At 41.5% G+C, this 17,503-nt stretch overlaps 1 protein-coding gene and 1 long non-coding RNA gene across 2 annotated transcripts in view; both read right to left on the reverse strand.

Moving 5' to 3' along the window:
- Positions 1–1,150: 1,150 nt before the first annotated feature.
- Positions 1,151–2,316, reverse strand: LOC119012641. Its single transcript, XR_005072546.1, has 3 exons — positions 1,894–2,316; positions 1,668–1,777; positions 1,151–1,540 (listed from the first exon to the last, which is right to left on the reverse strand). It is a non-coding gene; the product is annotated as an uncharacterized LOC119012641 (long non-coding RNA).
- A 1,293-nt stretch (positions 2,317–3,609) lies between these two features.
- tyw1 (tRNA-yW synthesizing protein 1 homolog (S. cerevisiae)) overlaps positions 3,610–17,503 on the reverse strand; it is a 45,338-nt gene continuing 31,444 nt past the window's right edge. The window contains exons 15-16 of the mRNA XM_037071714.1: positions 9,883–10,050; positions 3,610–5,256 (exon numbers count right to left, since the gene is read on the reverse strand). Coding sequence (XP_036927609.1) covers positions 5,035–5,256; positions 9,883–10,050 — 390 coding nt within the window. The 3' untranslated portion in view covers positions 3,610–5,034. The remainder of the gene's footprint in view (positions 5,257–9,882; positions 10,051–17,503) is intronic.

Here is a 17,503-nt window from a genome sequence, read left to right on the forward strand (position 1 = left end):
TTCAGTTGGCCTCCATTTATTAATTATTTATTATTTGTCTCTTTGGTGTGCTTCGAGGGAGGATTGCTGGAGGACGATAAAAAAAAACAACAACAAAAAAAAAAATTCTCATTGAATAGTCATTCACTGCATGCATTCACATCATGAAAAATTCATCTTACACTTCTGGGGAATGCGCCCAGACAAAAAGCTTGGATGACGGAGACATATTCTGTGCCGGTGAGACGTACTGTATGTGACAATAACAGAGAACAGAGTCGGGACAGATATAGTTGCCGCCGTGATTTACTGTTCTAGTATTAAGCTCATGTTTCTCCCCCTCGATGTTGGTTTTACTTCATTTTCCTGGGAATGTTTTCATTCTTGTTCAATTACATTTTTATTGTCGTGTTTAGCTCAATGGCCTTCATGCAAGCCTCAGTATCTGGATTTTCCTTGACAAGGTTAAGTAGACATATTTAAAGATTGGAATGAAATGTAAGCTCTCTTTAGCAGACAAGTCAACTGGATAAACATTGTCTTTTTAACTTCTAATGGTGTATAGAGCTAAATTTATCAGTACTGTACAAAAATCTCTACTGAAACCATTAATCATTATATATTTCAGTCAGCAAGCCGCGTAAATACGAATATACTAAGAGAGCAGAAAACATTAAAGAGTTCTGATGTCAGAGTCAAAGACAATAATCATTTTGAATCCTACAAAAGTATTTTTATCGTTCCACTGTGGACAGAATCACACATTTTAAAATAACTTATTCCATGTCCCTTAAGTCATTAACACTTCACCTTCTGTGACAACAAACATACATAAAATACCCAACAGCAGACGCAGACCCTTGTTACATGCTGATACTTATTTGTTTTTAGCAGTGATGGAGGACAAGGACGCTTTATCTCAGTAAACATATTCATCATCACACTGTGAAAGAACTAAAAGGAGGCAAGTATTGTGACCACACTGTACTCAAAGTATGACAAGTAAAGATAGTCGTTGTGCAGTTATAAGTTCCCTGTCAGTGGTCTGATATGTATGGATTAATACGAATGCTGCATTCGTGAGAATGTTGCATTTTACTGCTGTTTAAAGTCACGTTCATTTATACTTTTGGATCATCTGTATCATAGCGTGGTCGTCCTGTGAGAAACGTGCATCTTTAAAAAGTTTCATGGTGTCAGAAAAAAACAGCGTATTTTTAGATGTTGTGCTGAGGCTTTTTTCTAGCTAATCCATGAAGGTATTTAAACATTATTAGGAGATTAGGATTATAAATAGGGAGGATCATGTTCTCACACACTTAGAGGAATACTTCATTCAAATTCAAATCTCCCCTCAATTTGGAGATACCGTACATGGTTTACACTGGATAGGAAAGGTTTGAAAAAAAAAACCAAACAACTAATAACTATTGCTGTCAGAAACTGGAGTGGAGTAAAAAGTATAATATTTGCCTCTGAGTTGTCGTACAAGTACATTATTTGAGTTCATGTACCTCTCAGCAGTCCATCAGCGTCTTTAAGTGACATCCTGGTGCTGTGTCTGAAATAAAATGGATGTTTGACAGACATGAGTAATCATCTTCAGAGGACCTTAAAAAAAAAAACAATAGGCAGCATCAATCAACTGACACACAGGGCGCTGTGGAAACATCCTCCCAATATTTTACCTCTCCTGTGGGAGCATGTGGTTTCTCTCCTGAGTGGTGGCGTGTCTGACCAGCGGCGCGGCAGCACTCAGAGCTTGTGTTTAAGGTGATGATGCCACTGACAGAAGTCCCTGCAAATGTAATATTCTTCAGCGTATTCAAAGGAACGTCGAAGGTGGAGACTCGTCTGAATGTCTCCCAATCCCAGAGGAAGTGCTGGAGGAACCTTGATGGAACATATACTCACATTAGAGCGACTGTCCCTCGACATGATAACAACCAGCTCTCGCTGACAGCTGCACAACACTGTCTGAGAACTGCCTCGTGTTTTTGAAACGGCACCTGAACATCTAAGAGAAGGTGACAAACTGTCAGTGCCGGCAGAAGATGCACAATCACCTAAACAACCTGTTACCTTGTGTTGCCTGGGGCACTGTAGCCATTACCCATCATCCCCCAGGGCCTTCTCACCATCTCCAGGCAGGTTTTCTCCTCTGAGACGTGCAATCTGCTCCCGTCATTTATCTCCTGACACGAGCTGGGACGTGTGGAGTCAAACGAGCACAGCTGGAAGCACAGGGTGGGTAAACCAGCAGCGTCAATTCAAAGTGACTTCTTTTAATCTTCATTTATTAAACGGGGGGTTTGAATGTTGCTGCTGCGTGTTTATATTAACACACACTTCACATCCTGCAACCTAGATCATAGTTTACCCAGCAAGGAACCTGTTCTCTTCTGTGGTTTGTGTCATCTCACATCAAAGAAAACCCAATTAAAGATTATTTAACGAGGGATAGTTTGACGAGTCGATCACCAAGTGCAGTTTGAAACGCTCAATTCTGTTCTTTTCCCCGTCTGCGCTCAATGATAATTGTTATAAACTGGTAGGCAAGACTCGTGAACTTTTAGTGCATTTCCATGGAGTAATAATCATATCTTTTCATCCTTGAGCTGCACTCGGTAATCAACTCGTCAGGGCTTCTCCACAACGAGCAAGCTGCTGCAGGAGAGTGGTGAGCTGCGTTCTCTTTTCAGTAGAAATCCGGCAAAGCTAGCTGATGTTTGATGCCTCGAACTATGTGCTGGGACTCTACTTGTACTGTTGCTGAAGTTTGGTGCTGTTCTGAGATTTATTTGTGGCGTTTTGATGGCGTTTTCTTGCTAGAGGCGTAGACCGCAGTGTATTGTTATCATGCAGTCTTTTCTGAGGTTGCTAAAACTATGTAAGCTAGTGGTCGGAAAACTTGATCTCTCAAGGGGGGAGTCTTTCTCGGTGTCGCGGTGTGTTAGACCGTGGATTAAACTTACACATTACATTACCTTTAAGAGCCAGTGAGAGAAAATTACCATTAGAATTAAATCATTTTGCATTATTTATAGGGAGTGGACCATCGACTCTGTCATGGAGGCTGAAAACAGTGATTTATTGTTTGCCTGTGGTGACGATACTGATGGAAGAGAAGATCAAGCGGCACCAATCTTCTATTTTGATCTTTAAGTTTCCTGAACATCGTCACCAAGACAACCTATATAAGAGTGGAACAGGAAAGTTAGTACGACCCGTGAACCAATTACAATAATGCCTTAATTATATATAATAACTGTGCTTGTGAAAGAATGAGCATCAACCACTTATAATATTAACTTACTGCAGTTTTACATCTCTAAAGTACAGCTGTATTATATGAGTGTACTTGAAAAAGGAATAAGAGAGCTTCTGTTCTGCCTGATCAAGCTTAACTCCACCTCTGACTCCATCCTTGGCAGAGGGCACTTCTGTTGACCTTTACTTGCAGCCCAGAAAGCTCTTGCCAAAATAATAGTGCTCTTAAAATGTCAACCTACCAGGTTGCCAGAAAAAAAAAGGTGTCTGCCGGAAATAGAGTGCGACACACGTGCGTTAATGCGCTTACATGTGTGAGTGTGTATGTTGCATGTGACAGTCACAAAACACGAAGCAAAGTATTTCAAATACATTTACTACAGTGATTAATCGCACACCTGCTGTTTCTCCCAACATGGAGTTGCTACGACATTGAAGAAGGTACAAAACAAATACAAAAGGGGACTGAAAGGTTTACATTCAAATAATAATAATAAAAAAACAAATTCAAATGGACTTCACTTTTACATCTGGATTCACTCAAATATCAGTAACGGCTAAATTCTGGTGAGGAGTCCATGAGTTAGACCAATGTGAAGCTACATTACCTCCCACGTGGCTTCTTTTGGACTGCTACCTGAAGGTATATTTAACTGTATACTTTTGGGTGTTTACACTATAAATGTGTTGCACATTGGTACAGTAGTTTTCTATAATTGTGTCCAGTGGTATGTCTATTTAAAGCGACTACAAGAAAGGTTATTTTTTTTGCTGATTCTAGCAGCGCCTTTGGACAAAAGTGGTATGAGCGATCAGATCTTGACCTGGCTAATGTGTACAGTATATTTGTACTGTACAAGTTTGAGACTTTTGTCATCCCTCCCTAGCAGTGACATCACATCCAAAACGTTCAGAAACTTGATATAAAGTTACTAAAATAAGTCAAAAACTGTATGTTGTGATGTTCGTTTTTTAAAATGCTGTCTACCTTTCACTAACGTACAGCCAAACAGTCAGAATGGTAGATTCACCTGTCAAAACCTGCTACATTTTCCTCCTCCAGGCTCAGAGCTCTGAAACCAAGCAAAGCTGACATTGCTGGGAATGTGCTACAGTGCAACGTTTGGACTAAAAAAAATAAATAAATAAAAGCACAAAGAGAGCAATAAGAAGCTTGACTCTCCCAGAGGAGACGCAGTCTGAGAGCTTTTCTCTCACTGGCAAGTTAATAAAACCACCGTCCTAATGAGTGGGAGGAAGAGCAAAGGTGTCTGGGAAAGATGTGCCGCTCCCACAGACGACACGAGGAAAAGATCTGCTCCTTACATTCTGATCATGTCCCGAACTGCACAGCTGCCAAACTAGGAACTGGATCGTAAGAAATGAGGCAGGCGATGAAGCCACAGCCAGGTTCAACTTTAAGAGTATAAAGTGCTGCCAGAAGGTTCTAATCGATCAAACCCACTGACGTTAAAATAACGACCCCTTCAAAAATAAAGAGAAGTATCAAAAGATCAACAAATATCTACAAAGCAAGAAAAGCGCTGACAGTAAATGAAGGGGAATGTCTAGAAAACGAGGGTAAAGTAACTGATTCTGGCAGGTTTCATCTGATCTTAGAATAAAATGCAAATCGAAAAGAAATTAAAAGAGGGAGAATGAGTTTCACATCAGAAGAGTGCAGCTGCGGACAGTAAAAAAAAAAAAAAAAAGAAGAAGCTGTCCAGCAAAAGGAAACAACGAAACTCAACTACTTCATCTTTACTATCCCTCTTTCTCTCTCTCTCAGCATCCTGAGATGTCTTTGGTTTTGTTGCGTCGTTGGAAGCGCGTGTCGGCCGGGTCGAAGCCCTGCTCGCTGGCTCCGAACAGAGCCCAGCTGGGAGTCTTGGCTATGTAATCCAAGGCTGAGAAGCTCTGCAGTCCCCCACTCTCCTCGTGAGTCTGGACCAGCTCCTGGAAACGCTCGTAGTCGATCCATGTCCACCACTCGCCGTCCACCTTGAACTGAGAGAAGGGAGGGAGAGAAACAAAGTGGTAGATGAGCTCTTAATTCAACCTTTTCTTTGAATAGTTGGTGGATTCACAAAGTCCACCTCCTCCCTTCTCCTCACATCTCCCCTGTTATCAGTCACTGCTCCTTACTCCTCCACCCAAATGGCCATCCATCTTACTAAAAGAGAAAAAGGAGGGAAATAAATGGGACAGAAGGAGAGTGAGGACCAGGAGAGTGTGTGTGTGTGTGTGTGTGTGTGTTTATTTGTGAGAGGCACACTTACTACCAGCGAGAGAGTGAAGAGCTTAAGTGTTTGACGGTGAGGAAAAAAAAAAAACCCTCTCACAACATTCTGCTTCTCTAATCCTGCTTGTTTTCCCAGACCGGCTCTCCGAGTACAGAGTGTGTCACCTCTACTTTCCCAGCATGCACCAGAGCACTCCGGTTGATACAATACCATGTATTCCTTTGGTGTCAGTAAAAGGTGGGAAAGAATGACAGAGAAACAGAACAAGCAACATAGGAAGTATAACATGAAACACCACTTGTCCTCTGAAGTTTATTGGCTTTTATGGCAGCAAGTAGCAAAAGTTTGATGTTTGAAACGCTCCTTGGTGACTTGAAGTCACCCGCGGGTGTTGTTTGGAGGTTTCTGATAAGCTGTAACTGAATGCAAAATGTTGGTAAGGTGTCACTGGGGACGACTGTTGTGCTTTAGTGCTCAGCAATTAGAATTTAAAAGCTCTTTCTGCTTTGACCAGACCCCCATGTGTGCACTGGAGCCGGCTTCTTTTAAATTCTCAGACTTAAACTGCTTCCACTACTGCAATTCACACAACGGGAGGGAAACGGAGTGGCGTTACATCATCACTGACCGAACAAAAAACAGCAGCAGCAGAACGACACAAAACGTACTCACAAAGAGCAAACATTTATTTGCGGTGTTGGAGATGATGGCCCGCTGAGGAAGCCATGGCATTAAGCGTCTGAGCAGTAGCCTTTAGATGCCTTGCGCCTGCCTCGGCCATTAGAGAAAAGCTACGCGCCGCATTGCTAATGAGGCCTGAGAAAGGGAGGGGAAAAAAAAAAAATGAAAACGGCGCCTATAGGGAGTTAATGTTTCTGGTAATGAGAAAGGACGATATTTGTTCAGCCGGCATCTCAGGCAAACAGTTTATGTCTCTAAGCAACAAAGCAAAGCTCGGCTGTCTGGGACGAGAACAAGACGGCCTGTTGTTTCTACTGACAGCGTATTTGCAGAGGATCAGTGAGGATGCTGACGACAGCGTCTTCACCGAGCGCCACAGGAGGTGTCTTCATGTATGAGCTCATGCCAGTGAGCAACACAGCAATATCACAAACACACATGCGCAGAGAACTAATGGAGGATAATCGCATCCGATCTCTGGCTTCAAGAAAATTCAATTACATACTTTTCTATCCCCCGTACGGAGATCTGCCCTGTAAATTACATTTCTTCTGCACTCAGAGAGCTGCTGTTGTTTGCATATAAAGTGACATTTCTTTGCATCTAACCTAATAATTTCAGACTTCAAACCTCAACCACAATAAAGCAAATGTCTTTTTCTTATCTCCAGGCAGGGACACAGATTTCTTTATGCATATTGTAAAGCAAACATCCACCAAAGTAAGGATGCTGCCTCTCTGCCACGCTGCACGGATGAGCAGTCACGTGTGAAAAAAACCTTTTTACGTGTGTCGTCGAGTTATAATTACGAGTCAGGGGACAACAACAATACGTCCTCAAAGAATTCAGGCTGCAACTCACCATTATTTTCTTTATCGATTATTTGTTTTCCTATAAAAATGTCAGAAAATGCAAAAGAAAAAAATGCTCATTGTGATTTCCCAGAGCCCAACGTGATGACTTCGGACTAAACCCAAGAGACTCGTTATCTAATATCATACATGACAAAGAAAAGCAACAATTCCTTACATTTAAGAAGCTGAAGAGCAGGAAATGTCTGATATTTTTGCTTGGAAAAATCATTGAAATTATTAATTAAAGTTTTCCTGTTTTGTTCGTTGCACTTATATAATATGATGTTTGACTGCCAAAGGGGAGGACCTCTCTTGGACATTGAAACAAACAAACAAACAAACACAACAGGTGAGAGTCAACAGGTGTTTCAGGGCGATTATCTCTGGGAGGTTTGCTGTTTTTGAATGGGACTGAGATGGATGGAGGAGGACGGAGGATAAGAGGCAAAAAGAGATGGTGGAGGAGAAGGAGAGACGAGAGAAGGGGGAGATGAAAGAGAGAAAACGGCTGGTGGAGAAAGTAGAAAGAGAGAACGAGAGAGAAATGCCAATCACGGGGAAGATCCCAGGGGTTGAAAAGGAACTAATGATGATGATGATGTGTCAGTGCACGGAGGATCTATCAGTAGCTGCTGCTAAAGTGTGATATCACACACACACACACACACACACCTCTGATGTCTTTTAAAGGACTACATCAAACAGTGATCTCATCTAACTGGAAGATCTGAGGACTGTGCAGTCAGCACACACACTCAAAATGAGACTGATGTGCTTTCCTGTGCTGCGTTTTTCTTTTCTTTTTTTTTTTTTTTAAACTCTGCCGTTATATAAGTGAACATTAAAACTTGGAGGAGTTCATATTCTCTTTCTGCCGAGGCCGAGGCTGCAAAAAACAAGACATTCAGGACGCAGGAGACACTTAACAGAAAAAACATCAGACTCTGCGTTCACAGGAGGAACCTCAAAATGCGCTCAGCTCCCAAACTGCTGGATAATTGACGAGAATACGAAAACAAATGACGAGTGACTGATTCTACACATGCTGTTGCATTTAAAGAAGAAAGTAATGAAGCCACAATAGTCCACAAGAACAAAAACACATTATCCATGAACAATAAAAGCCTCTCCCACATTATAACTTCTTCCTTAATAATCCTAATTTTTGCTCATATTTTACAATAAAAACCTTAAGGCATTTTCTTCCTGTCAATTTCTACAAGTGCATGCACATCCATAAATGGATGTAGAAAAACACACACACACGCACACACAGTGAGGGGAAGAGAATAATTGGAGGTACCAAGCGTGTGTGCATGAAAATGAAGCTCCACTGCTCTGGTTTTTTTTTCTTGTCAAAGTCTTTGTGATGCTTAAAATGCCTCAAAAGATGCCGTGAGTGCAAAACGCTGTTCATTCTTCTCACGGTGGCTCAGCTGGGGCTATTAGTTAACAGGCAGATAGATCCCGCTTCAGAGCATCAAGCACTAATACCGCAATCTGTGTGGCTGAAAGCAGGAAGACTCGCAGAGAATGTGAAGGTATGAGTGTGTATAATAAGAAATACTGACAGTTGTAGACGAGGAGGTGCAAATGAATTACGGCGTCTGAAGCAGGTGCACAAACGGCCCCTGTTATATTTGTGTTGGAGAGAAAATGATGGAGAGATGAAAATAGAGACGACAGAGGAGAGAGAGAGGGGGATGAAGAGAGGAACGTGGAAATCGGTTCAGTGAAATATCGATTTGTATCCTTAATGGTGGGCCATGTTATGACACCAGCAACCCCAGAAGATTTGAGCTGCCAACATCCTGTTTAAACCTCCTCTGGATCTTGAATTATGGAAGTAAGACGCAACTGTACCATTTTTTTTTTTCTTGTGACTGTAAAACCACTGATTATTTTTTCCTCAAAGTGACTGAAAACATGAAATCCACTGTGTGGCAAAAAACCCGCAGAATGAAGTGTAAACACCCTGAGCCTTCTCGCTCTCTCCTGTTATCCCTCGAGGCATTACAGGCCCAGAAAGAGCCTACAGACAGCTCAGAGGTAAACAAATCTGTACGCAGTCCCATGAAAACAAAGCTCCAGTAAATAAAAACAAACGAGGATTAGGAGTTTGGATGCTTATATAAACTGCGATAACACATCGAGCACGACGTTTATGTTTGTGTGTGTTTTCTGTGTGTGTGTTTGTGTTCAGGAGGTGTGGGTGACTAGCTGGCTGGCTCGAGTTTCTACTCTGCCAGGCAAAGCCAAGAAGGCAATTAATCATTCATTAATTATTGATGGACAGTTGCCTTGGCAGAAACCCACCGCAGCCTGATACGTTCTGGGGCGGGGTGAACCTGAATAAAACCCTCTGATGGTTGCATATTTCGATAGGAAGCCAGACAGGCGACGCAATAAGATAAATAATGAAACAAGACTAAATCAAAACAATGGTTTAAAAAGTAGGAACCTGCAGAAAGTTATTGAGCTGTCTGCAAAAAGCTCCTTCGAAAGAAAATGGAGATTAAGGATGTTTATGTTTGTGTCTGAGCAGAACTCCTGTAGAATCACAGAGGATCATCAGGTACACATTATTCATGATTATGTGCGAAGGGATGCTTAATGCAGAATCCACTGTCTGGGTCCGCTGATCATGACTTAGAAAAAAAAAAACAGCAGCCTCGTGAACATGCATGTGTCATCTTATTGTATTGAGTGTCAGAGCTGTGCAGATTCTGGTTCACCGCAACAAAAAAATAATATAAATATAAACAAAATAACCTCTGAAAGTACTAATTTATCTGCTATATCTCTGGATGTGATATACTGAGCTGCGTCTGACCCGTCTGATGCCGAGTTCCTACCTTGGTGTGCGCGATGAGCAGACAGTTGGAGTGCTCGTGCTCGCAGGCAATCTCATACTGAGGCAACATGTCGGCCAACTGCTGGACGAAGGCGACCACTTCCTGGTGCCAAGGCACGTTAGCCATGGTGAGACTGCTGGCAGAGCTTTCCCCACAGTACGTCACTCCCTGCAAACACATAAGCACACGATCAGAAGCAAAGCACACAGGAGAGGCAGGTTTTGCAATTTATTAACACACCAAAAAAGGATCACACAGAATCACCAGATATAATCTGAAAACAGGCTCTGATTTTGAGGAATAAACTGCAGATATCTGACAAATAATCATTGTTGTTTTGAGTTTTAGTTGGACTATAGTTTGTATATTTCAGAAAGCAGAGCCTAGAAGTGAGACTAAGTCACAGGTTGCTGATTTGAATCCCAGAAAAATCTGCCCACTGAGAGAAAATGAGATATTCTCCTCTTGTAGTACCCATTTTTAAGCAGCTTCATGAAAATGACAAACTGTCAGTGACATCCCAGTTAGCGAGCCTCTAGCTAGCAAATGTCTATGATGCAGTGTGTCACTGCTGTATCAAATTGAGGTGTTTATAATTCACACACACACACAGTTGTAGCACCTGGCAGCACTATCTCTATTGTTTCAAGGTGCCAGAGCATCAGTAATTAATTCAAGCTTCTTGGATGTGTCCGCCTGCCTGATCAGTGGTGAAGTACCAACAGTACTTCAGCACCAAGCAGAGGCAAAACACAATTTACCAGTTCATCCCAACATATTACACACAAACAAGCAATCCTACCAAAAGCAGATACTAGCTGTACATAACAAGAATATATATTTTGCCAGGCTGGAGTACAATGATTGACGAAAAGGCTTCATTCATGGTAACAGCTACTAAAACTTTGGGAGCACACATATAATTTCCTGTTCAGCAGGTGAGAGAAACGGAGTAGGAGGTGCAAAACCATCTGGCCTTGGATACAAAAAAAAAAAAAAATCAATCAAAACAGCAGGCTGGATTGCTGAGTGTTTTCTGATCAATACTGGAGAAGTTGAGCTGCGGTTACAAGTGATGAGGAGAGAGAGAGAGAGAGAGAACAACAGCTCCCGATGGCAGAGACGTATTATTGACGAGCTGGGCTGAGAGCAGAGAGGTGTGAGGCAGCAGCCTCGACACAAGACCTGCATCAGCAACCTGATTAATCATATAATACTGTGTACTGTACAGGAAAATAAATGAATCTGCAATTACTTTTACAAGTTTAAAGACTGTAATATGATTGATGAGTAGTAGGAATGCTGTTTTAGCATCATCATTTTCATATACACTTAAAAATCTTTTAAGTTTTGTGGAGTTTATTGGGGTCTGTACCATCTGGAGAACAGAATTAGTGGGCCGAGGCATCTCTGTAGCACCACAGTGGTTCGTTATAATGCTGTTCTGTGACACATTTTAACCTTATCAAAGAAAATTTCAGCTTTTAGCGATATTGCGCTAAACCATAACGAGATTTTCACGTCATCTCAAATGTATTTCAAATTAATTCTAATGTGTTCAGATGTCTGTTTCAATTCCTAAAAAGTTAAATAATCATATTGTTGTGTAGTTCATTGATTATTGCAGTTGAGCGTCAAGCGTCAATTAAAAACCCAGACTGATGTTTCTATTGATATACAGAAATTGAGCTCTTGAATTTCATGGCTGACATATTTTAGAAGAGAGGAGCAGATACAGCTGATTTAGAGTCTGAGAGGATGATTCAATGTTGTTGCTTCTGCAGAGTCTCCAAAAACTGGAAGAAGAGAGAAAGCAAGCAGAGAAGCACAAAGAGAGAGTCGATCGTGGGAGTAATTAAGATTTCAGGAGTATTTAGGAGAATAATTAGTCACATGTGAGCTGACGACACACTTCTTTTTTTTAATGAAAGTGTAAAATAATAAAAGAATAAAGTGGTTCTGACATATCCATAACAGCAGAAGCATGCACACCATCAAACACAGCAGCATGATCGTCTCTGAAACGTTTTACCAGAAATGGTTTCCGTGTGCGACAGTGTGTGTAACGCTTTAGTGTGTATGGCTTAACTGAATTATACGGGCTTTCTTAAGACTGCCTACATATCATGGTGTGTGTGCTTACAGAGCAGGCAGCACTGCAGTTGTTTTCTCACCAAGTAATGGTTTGTTTGGGATTCTCACTGACACCATGTTACCACATCCCACTGCTGCAAACATGCTGAATCTAAGTCCTGGTTGTTTTACTCACTTAGACATTTCTTACCGAGTTTCAGTCTTAAACACACAAATATCTGTGCGTGCACGCACACACACACACACACACACACACACACACCACCTCCGTATAAATGTGCTGCAAAAGAGCCAAGAGAGCAGCTGTGCTCCCATAATCCTCTGATCCGTTGGCCAGGAACAACGTCTGATCCTCACCCAGGGATCTCGTGGAGGAAAACCAAGAGTCACTGTCTGTGTGTGTATATGTGCATGTCTGCATGTTTGAGGAAAAATAATGATCGTGAGCATGTTTAAAGTTAAATCAGGCATCTAGGCATTCTCCCTTCTGTCGTTCTGGCAGGGGATCCATCACCAAAAACAGCAGCAAACAGGAAGCTCCCCACTGTAAATGTAAAGATAGCTGCACAGGCCCTTTGTTGGAGCCAGCCATTCAATATCGACCCCTGCTGTACCGCTGCACAGCTCACACACTCAATCATGTTCCTGTGGATACTCGCAAAAATGTCATTCTCGAACTGTGGAAAGAAATCAGCAGACTAATCGATAATTATAAAAGATTAACTAAAATAAATAAATATATTGTGAAAAATGCTTGTTGCAGTGTCCCAGAGCCCGAGGTGACGTCTCAGATTGCTTATTTTATCCAACCTACAGTCCAAACACAAGTTACTGTCATCAGTGACAAAGGAAGGAGGCAAATCTTCACATTTAAGAAGTTCGAACCAGTAAATGTTTCAAAAGTTTTTTTTTTTAAGTTGACAAATTGTTGAAGATCTTATTTAAAAAGAGTGAAACCATTGAAAAGCTCTGACTGGAGTATATCAGCCACACAATCCATAATTAATAACTTAGTATTTATATTCTGGTTGTTGACAGTCTACTGCACAGAGAAAATAACTGGACAGGTCTGTACACGTTGATGAGATCTCCTGAGACTCACTGATCAGATTTAATGTCCAGGATCCATTTTTAAACATTAAATTCACAGTATGAATTTTGAAATAGTTTTCGTTCAACGGTGCTAAAATTATGAGAATCTCAGTTGGTTAAATCTGTTTCACCTTGTTTAGTAAGAGGTGACTCAACACTTTTCTGACTTTGGCCAAAAATATAACAAAAACCTGAATTCTCGGAAGTCAAAAAGTTCTAACCACTGAAGAAATTACAGGTTTCGTGAAGATGAAGTACCAGATGTTTCACCTTTCCACCCGAGCCAGACATCAAAAGTGCAACAATCTGCTGGCTGAGGCCAAATCCCTAAATCGCAAAAGCAGAATTTATATCCATGGAAGAGATGATTTGTCTGAGGAGACAGTAAAACTCAAACTCTGTGACAGACTACACAAGAAATACCCTCACAACTGATCTCTTTCTCCCACCAGGCCAGTTATTTCAGGAGCGTCGTTCACATGTATTCGAGCCCGTCCACTAAGCAGTCACAGGGGATCTTTGTCTCCACTTATGAACCGCGGCCGACCACATGTGTCTCGTAGGGGCCGCTTGTGAATTCACCGCACAAAAACAGAACCAACACAAACAGAGAGTGAACGTATCTTTAGAGGTTGAATTTGGAGAGAGTGAGAGAGAGAGAGAGAGAGTGAGGATGCTGCTGGGGGTAAGGCAGGGCAGGGGCGCTGGACAGAATTGATGGGGGACCTTGGTGTTATCAGCCTTGCCTGGAGGCCCCGCTGAATAAAGATCAACTATCCAGGACTCAGTATAAATCACCAGGAATGGGCCGGGCAGGAGGAGGGAAGCAATGGGAGGAGATGGGGAAAGATCTGTGAGATACACGGAGGGAATGAATGAGGTGTATCATCAGGGAAGTTATGTGCGAGTGTGCAAGAGACGGAGGGGAAGAGTAAGAGTCCTTTCACCTCTTCACTAATAATCTATGTCTTTCGCCTTCTATGGAAATCATAAATGCTGATCCTCGAGGCCCCCCTCATGGTGCCAAACATACAGCAGTGTGTGTTTGAATACATTTATCTCTGTACGTTCACGCCCTTGCCTGGTCCCTTCCTCTCTCTCGCTCTTTCAGTAATCCATTTCCTCGCTGGCCGAGTGAGGGACCAGTGGCATGTAAGTGGTATTGATGCAGCAGCGAGATGATAAATCACACGGTCGGACAGTGGATGGTAAATTTGCGTAGGCACAATGTGTTGCACCATATAAGATGACGGACTAATAATTAATGGGTCAATAACAAAGATCTTGCTGCCGGCGACGGTGGACACACACACACACACACATCCATGTAATACATCATTTTTACAGATCAACACTTCATCTTGATCAAATGCACACACACACACACACAACACTGGTGTTTCTCTCACTCTCTCGGTAAAGATGGGTGGCAAATTAATGGATTACGCCAAACAAAGGAAGGGAAAAATATAATGTAGTACATTCTTTAAATCTGTTGATCTCAGCTAAGAGAGAGAGAGTTTTTTTTCTGTACAACAAAAGGAGCAGTAACTCAATACCTGAGTACATTCTTGCATGGTTTGGGTCCTTTATCAATCTTTGTAAGAAAAGTCTCCTCCATTGTGACCATGGCAGCACTCACAGGGCATGAGGGGGGTCGATGAATAGTGTAAATAATATGCTATGGCGTTGAAAAGTGCTGCCATGGGCCGATACAGCTCTTCTAGTGGATCATTCTGGCCCGACAACCAAAAACTCCAGAACCTCACCATCATGGTGACCACTGAGGCGTTAGCAGAACATGTCTCGTTGTCCTTTCAGATACTTATTTTCTCACCAATGTTTATTTTCAGCCCTTTCTTTCTGGTCATGTAAGTAAAAGCTTTCTTTCCTCTGCAGCTAAACTAAAACACAGCAGAAAGATTTTAATCTACACCAATAAGGAAACATCACATATCCTCCATTTAAGCGTTCCTTCTTTAGCTCGCAGGGGGTTTTCAAATTGCTTTTAAAATCGCACTAATTACTACAGTTACTAATTAGTTTACTTTCCGTTTGTCCCACTTCGACTGAAATTGCATAGCTTTTATGTCCTTTGTCTCCAGACCCAAATACAATAGAAGCTTTAATTTCCATCAGCTGAGATTCTGTTTTATTACTGCAGCTTCTCTAATAGCTGTGTGTATTGATTAACATGTCTGCAAATGGTTTATCATTCCTCCTGGTCTTTAAGGCCCTATTGCACTTCCATTATAGAGTATACTGAAAATATATACCCTTTCAAATGTTTGGAATCACCCGTTATACTGATGTTTTTCTTCTTTCTTTCCTAATGGCTTCTTTTACACAGATAAAAATTGCCAAAATAGGACACCAAATGTATTATTCTAGTTGAATTAATATTGGCCCCAAACAGAAAAAGAAAAGAAGAATTAAATCATTAAAAATCATATTCAGTCGATGTCCCCACAGTGTTGTTTTCTCCCCAAATCATGCTTCGATTATGAGTTATTTTCCAGTCTGTCAAGGCAAAAGTGAACCTGGACTATAATAACAGATTGGGCTCTAAACATTTTAGGAAACCTTTGCATAAACAACACACCTGCTGATTTCATCTTAAATACGAAGCACTCCTCGCAGCCATCTAAGTGTACACAATCATGATTCTGCAGCAGGTAACTCTGAGCATTTGAAGGGGGCGGCGTACTTTTAAAATAGACCTGTTGGTGACACCCCCGTCTCCCATCAGTCAGCAGCGAGGGCTTATTTGAGAGCTGGTGATATGAAAGAGCCTCTCACTCCATCATACTGTCACCAGTTCATCCTGGGACGCACTAATTACTGAGCTCATGATGCTCAAGTCGATAGCTGGCCAAAGGCTCAGCAGCAAGAGGGGCTCATCCGTTCAGTGAAGGAAGATACAGTAAACTGCTCGGAGGCAGGAGGAGGAAAGTGAGGAGCAAAGAGATAAGAGAGAGACACAGTGGAGATAATTTAGGGAGGAAAGACGAGAAGGAGATAAGAAAGAAGGAGGGTTCACCCTGACAGCGACCTCTTTACCTGTGCCAGTGAGACTGGGTTAATAATTGATTGTCCAGATTAAAAGGAAGAATCTTCTGTGATTTTTACAGTCCTGAAGGTCAGACTTGGACGACATTAAACACTTAATATATAAAGACAGTGACATTAGTCATTCTCAACTGTGGACTGGGAGTATTGAACAAATGCCAGGGCAAAGGTGGGTATAAAGTGTGAAAATTAAACACACCGTCACAACTTCTACCAAGAGAGCGCTGAAATGAATGTAAACGTTTATAATCTCAAAACTATTTCTGAATTTAGCCAATAAATAATGAAAGAAGGTCAAAGCCGCTGTAAGTATTATACAGCTCAATATTCCAACAGTAATCTCTGCTGTGGAGTGTTTTAAGCAGCTTTAAGTCACCTCACAGTAAGTAATAATTATTTTCATTATAGATTAATCTGATTATTAGTGTAAAAAGAAATAAAACAACAGTCCAAAACCAAAAGACTTTTCATTTGCCGTCATAAACTGCACAAAAGAACAGCAAATCCTCATATTCAAGATGAAACTGCTAAAAAAAAGACTGAAACTGTTCACGATTATCAAAAACGTTTGCAATTAGTTGTCTTTTAACTGACTGATGGATTAACCGATAAGCCATTGCAGCTCTACTTCACACTGATGCAAAAACAAGGCAGCAGGAAGTATTTGTACTGGTGAACTGGATAATTCTGGGCACTGATAAATGACACGCAATTAGCTGATTATTATATTGTTGAATCCATTGATCGACCATAAAGGTGTTTACAGTGTTTCTCTGTGTGTGTGTGTGTGTGCTTCTTGTTATCCATCTTCATTTCCTCCACAGCGTTAAGAAAAATGCCAAGAATTGATTTGTTTTGATTTTGTTCTCTGCTCTCTCTCGTTGTGCGATGAAAGGAAGCAGCACATGAACAAAGTGGGAAAGTGCGAGTGCAGCTTAATTATATTAACATCTTAGCTCCTGTGTAAAGCTACATTTGATGGGTAGCCATATTACCTGCCCGATCCAATGCTCCCTGCTGTCTTGTTAGTGTTGTGCTCCCTCTGATGTGGTGAAATGCCACGCAGCAGTGGATCAATGCACACTCCTACGAAAAATCTTTAGTAGAACAGCCAGCCACGTCTCAGGGGGGCAACTTAAGATTCAGTGTGCGTTTCTCACCCATTAACATTATAAACCTCATCATAAAGCCAGTTGTTGATTACTCAAGTAGCGATAAAACACAGCATGTAAGTAGACAAGATTAGCTTAATGTAGAGGAAAGAGAGAGCGAGGAGATGGAGACGGGGAACATTTAATTGTCACACAGCTGGGTCGAATCCATTTTTGCACAGATGGCAAAAAAAATAAAATAAAATGCCTTGACA

This window comes from Acanthopagrus latus, chromosome 2 (assembly GCF_904848185.1).
Source record: "Acanthopagrus latus isolate v.2019 chromosome 2, fAcaLat1.1, whole genome shotgun sequence".
NCBI classification, from domain to species: Eukaryota; Metazoa; Chordata; class Actinopteri; order Spariformes; family Sparidae; genus Acanthopagrus; species Acanthopagrus latus.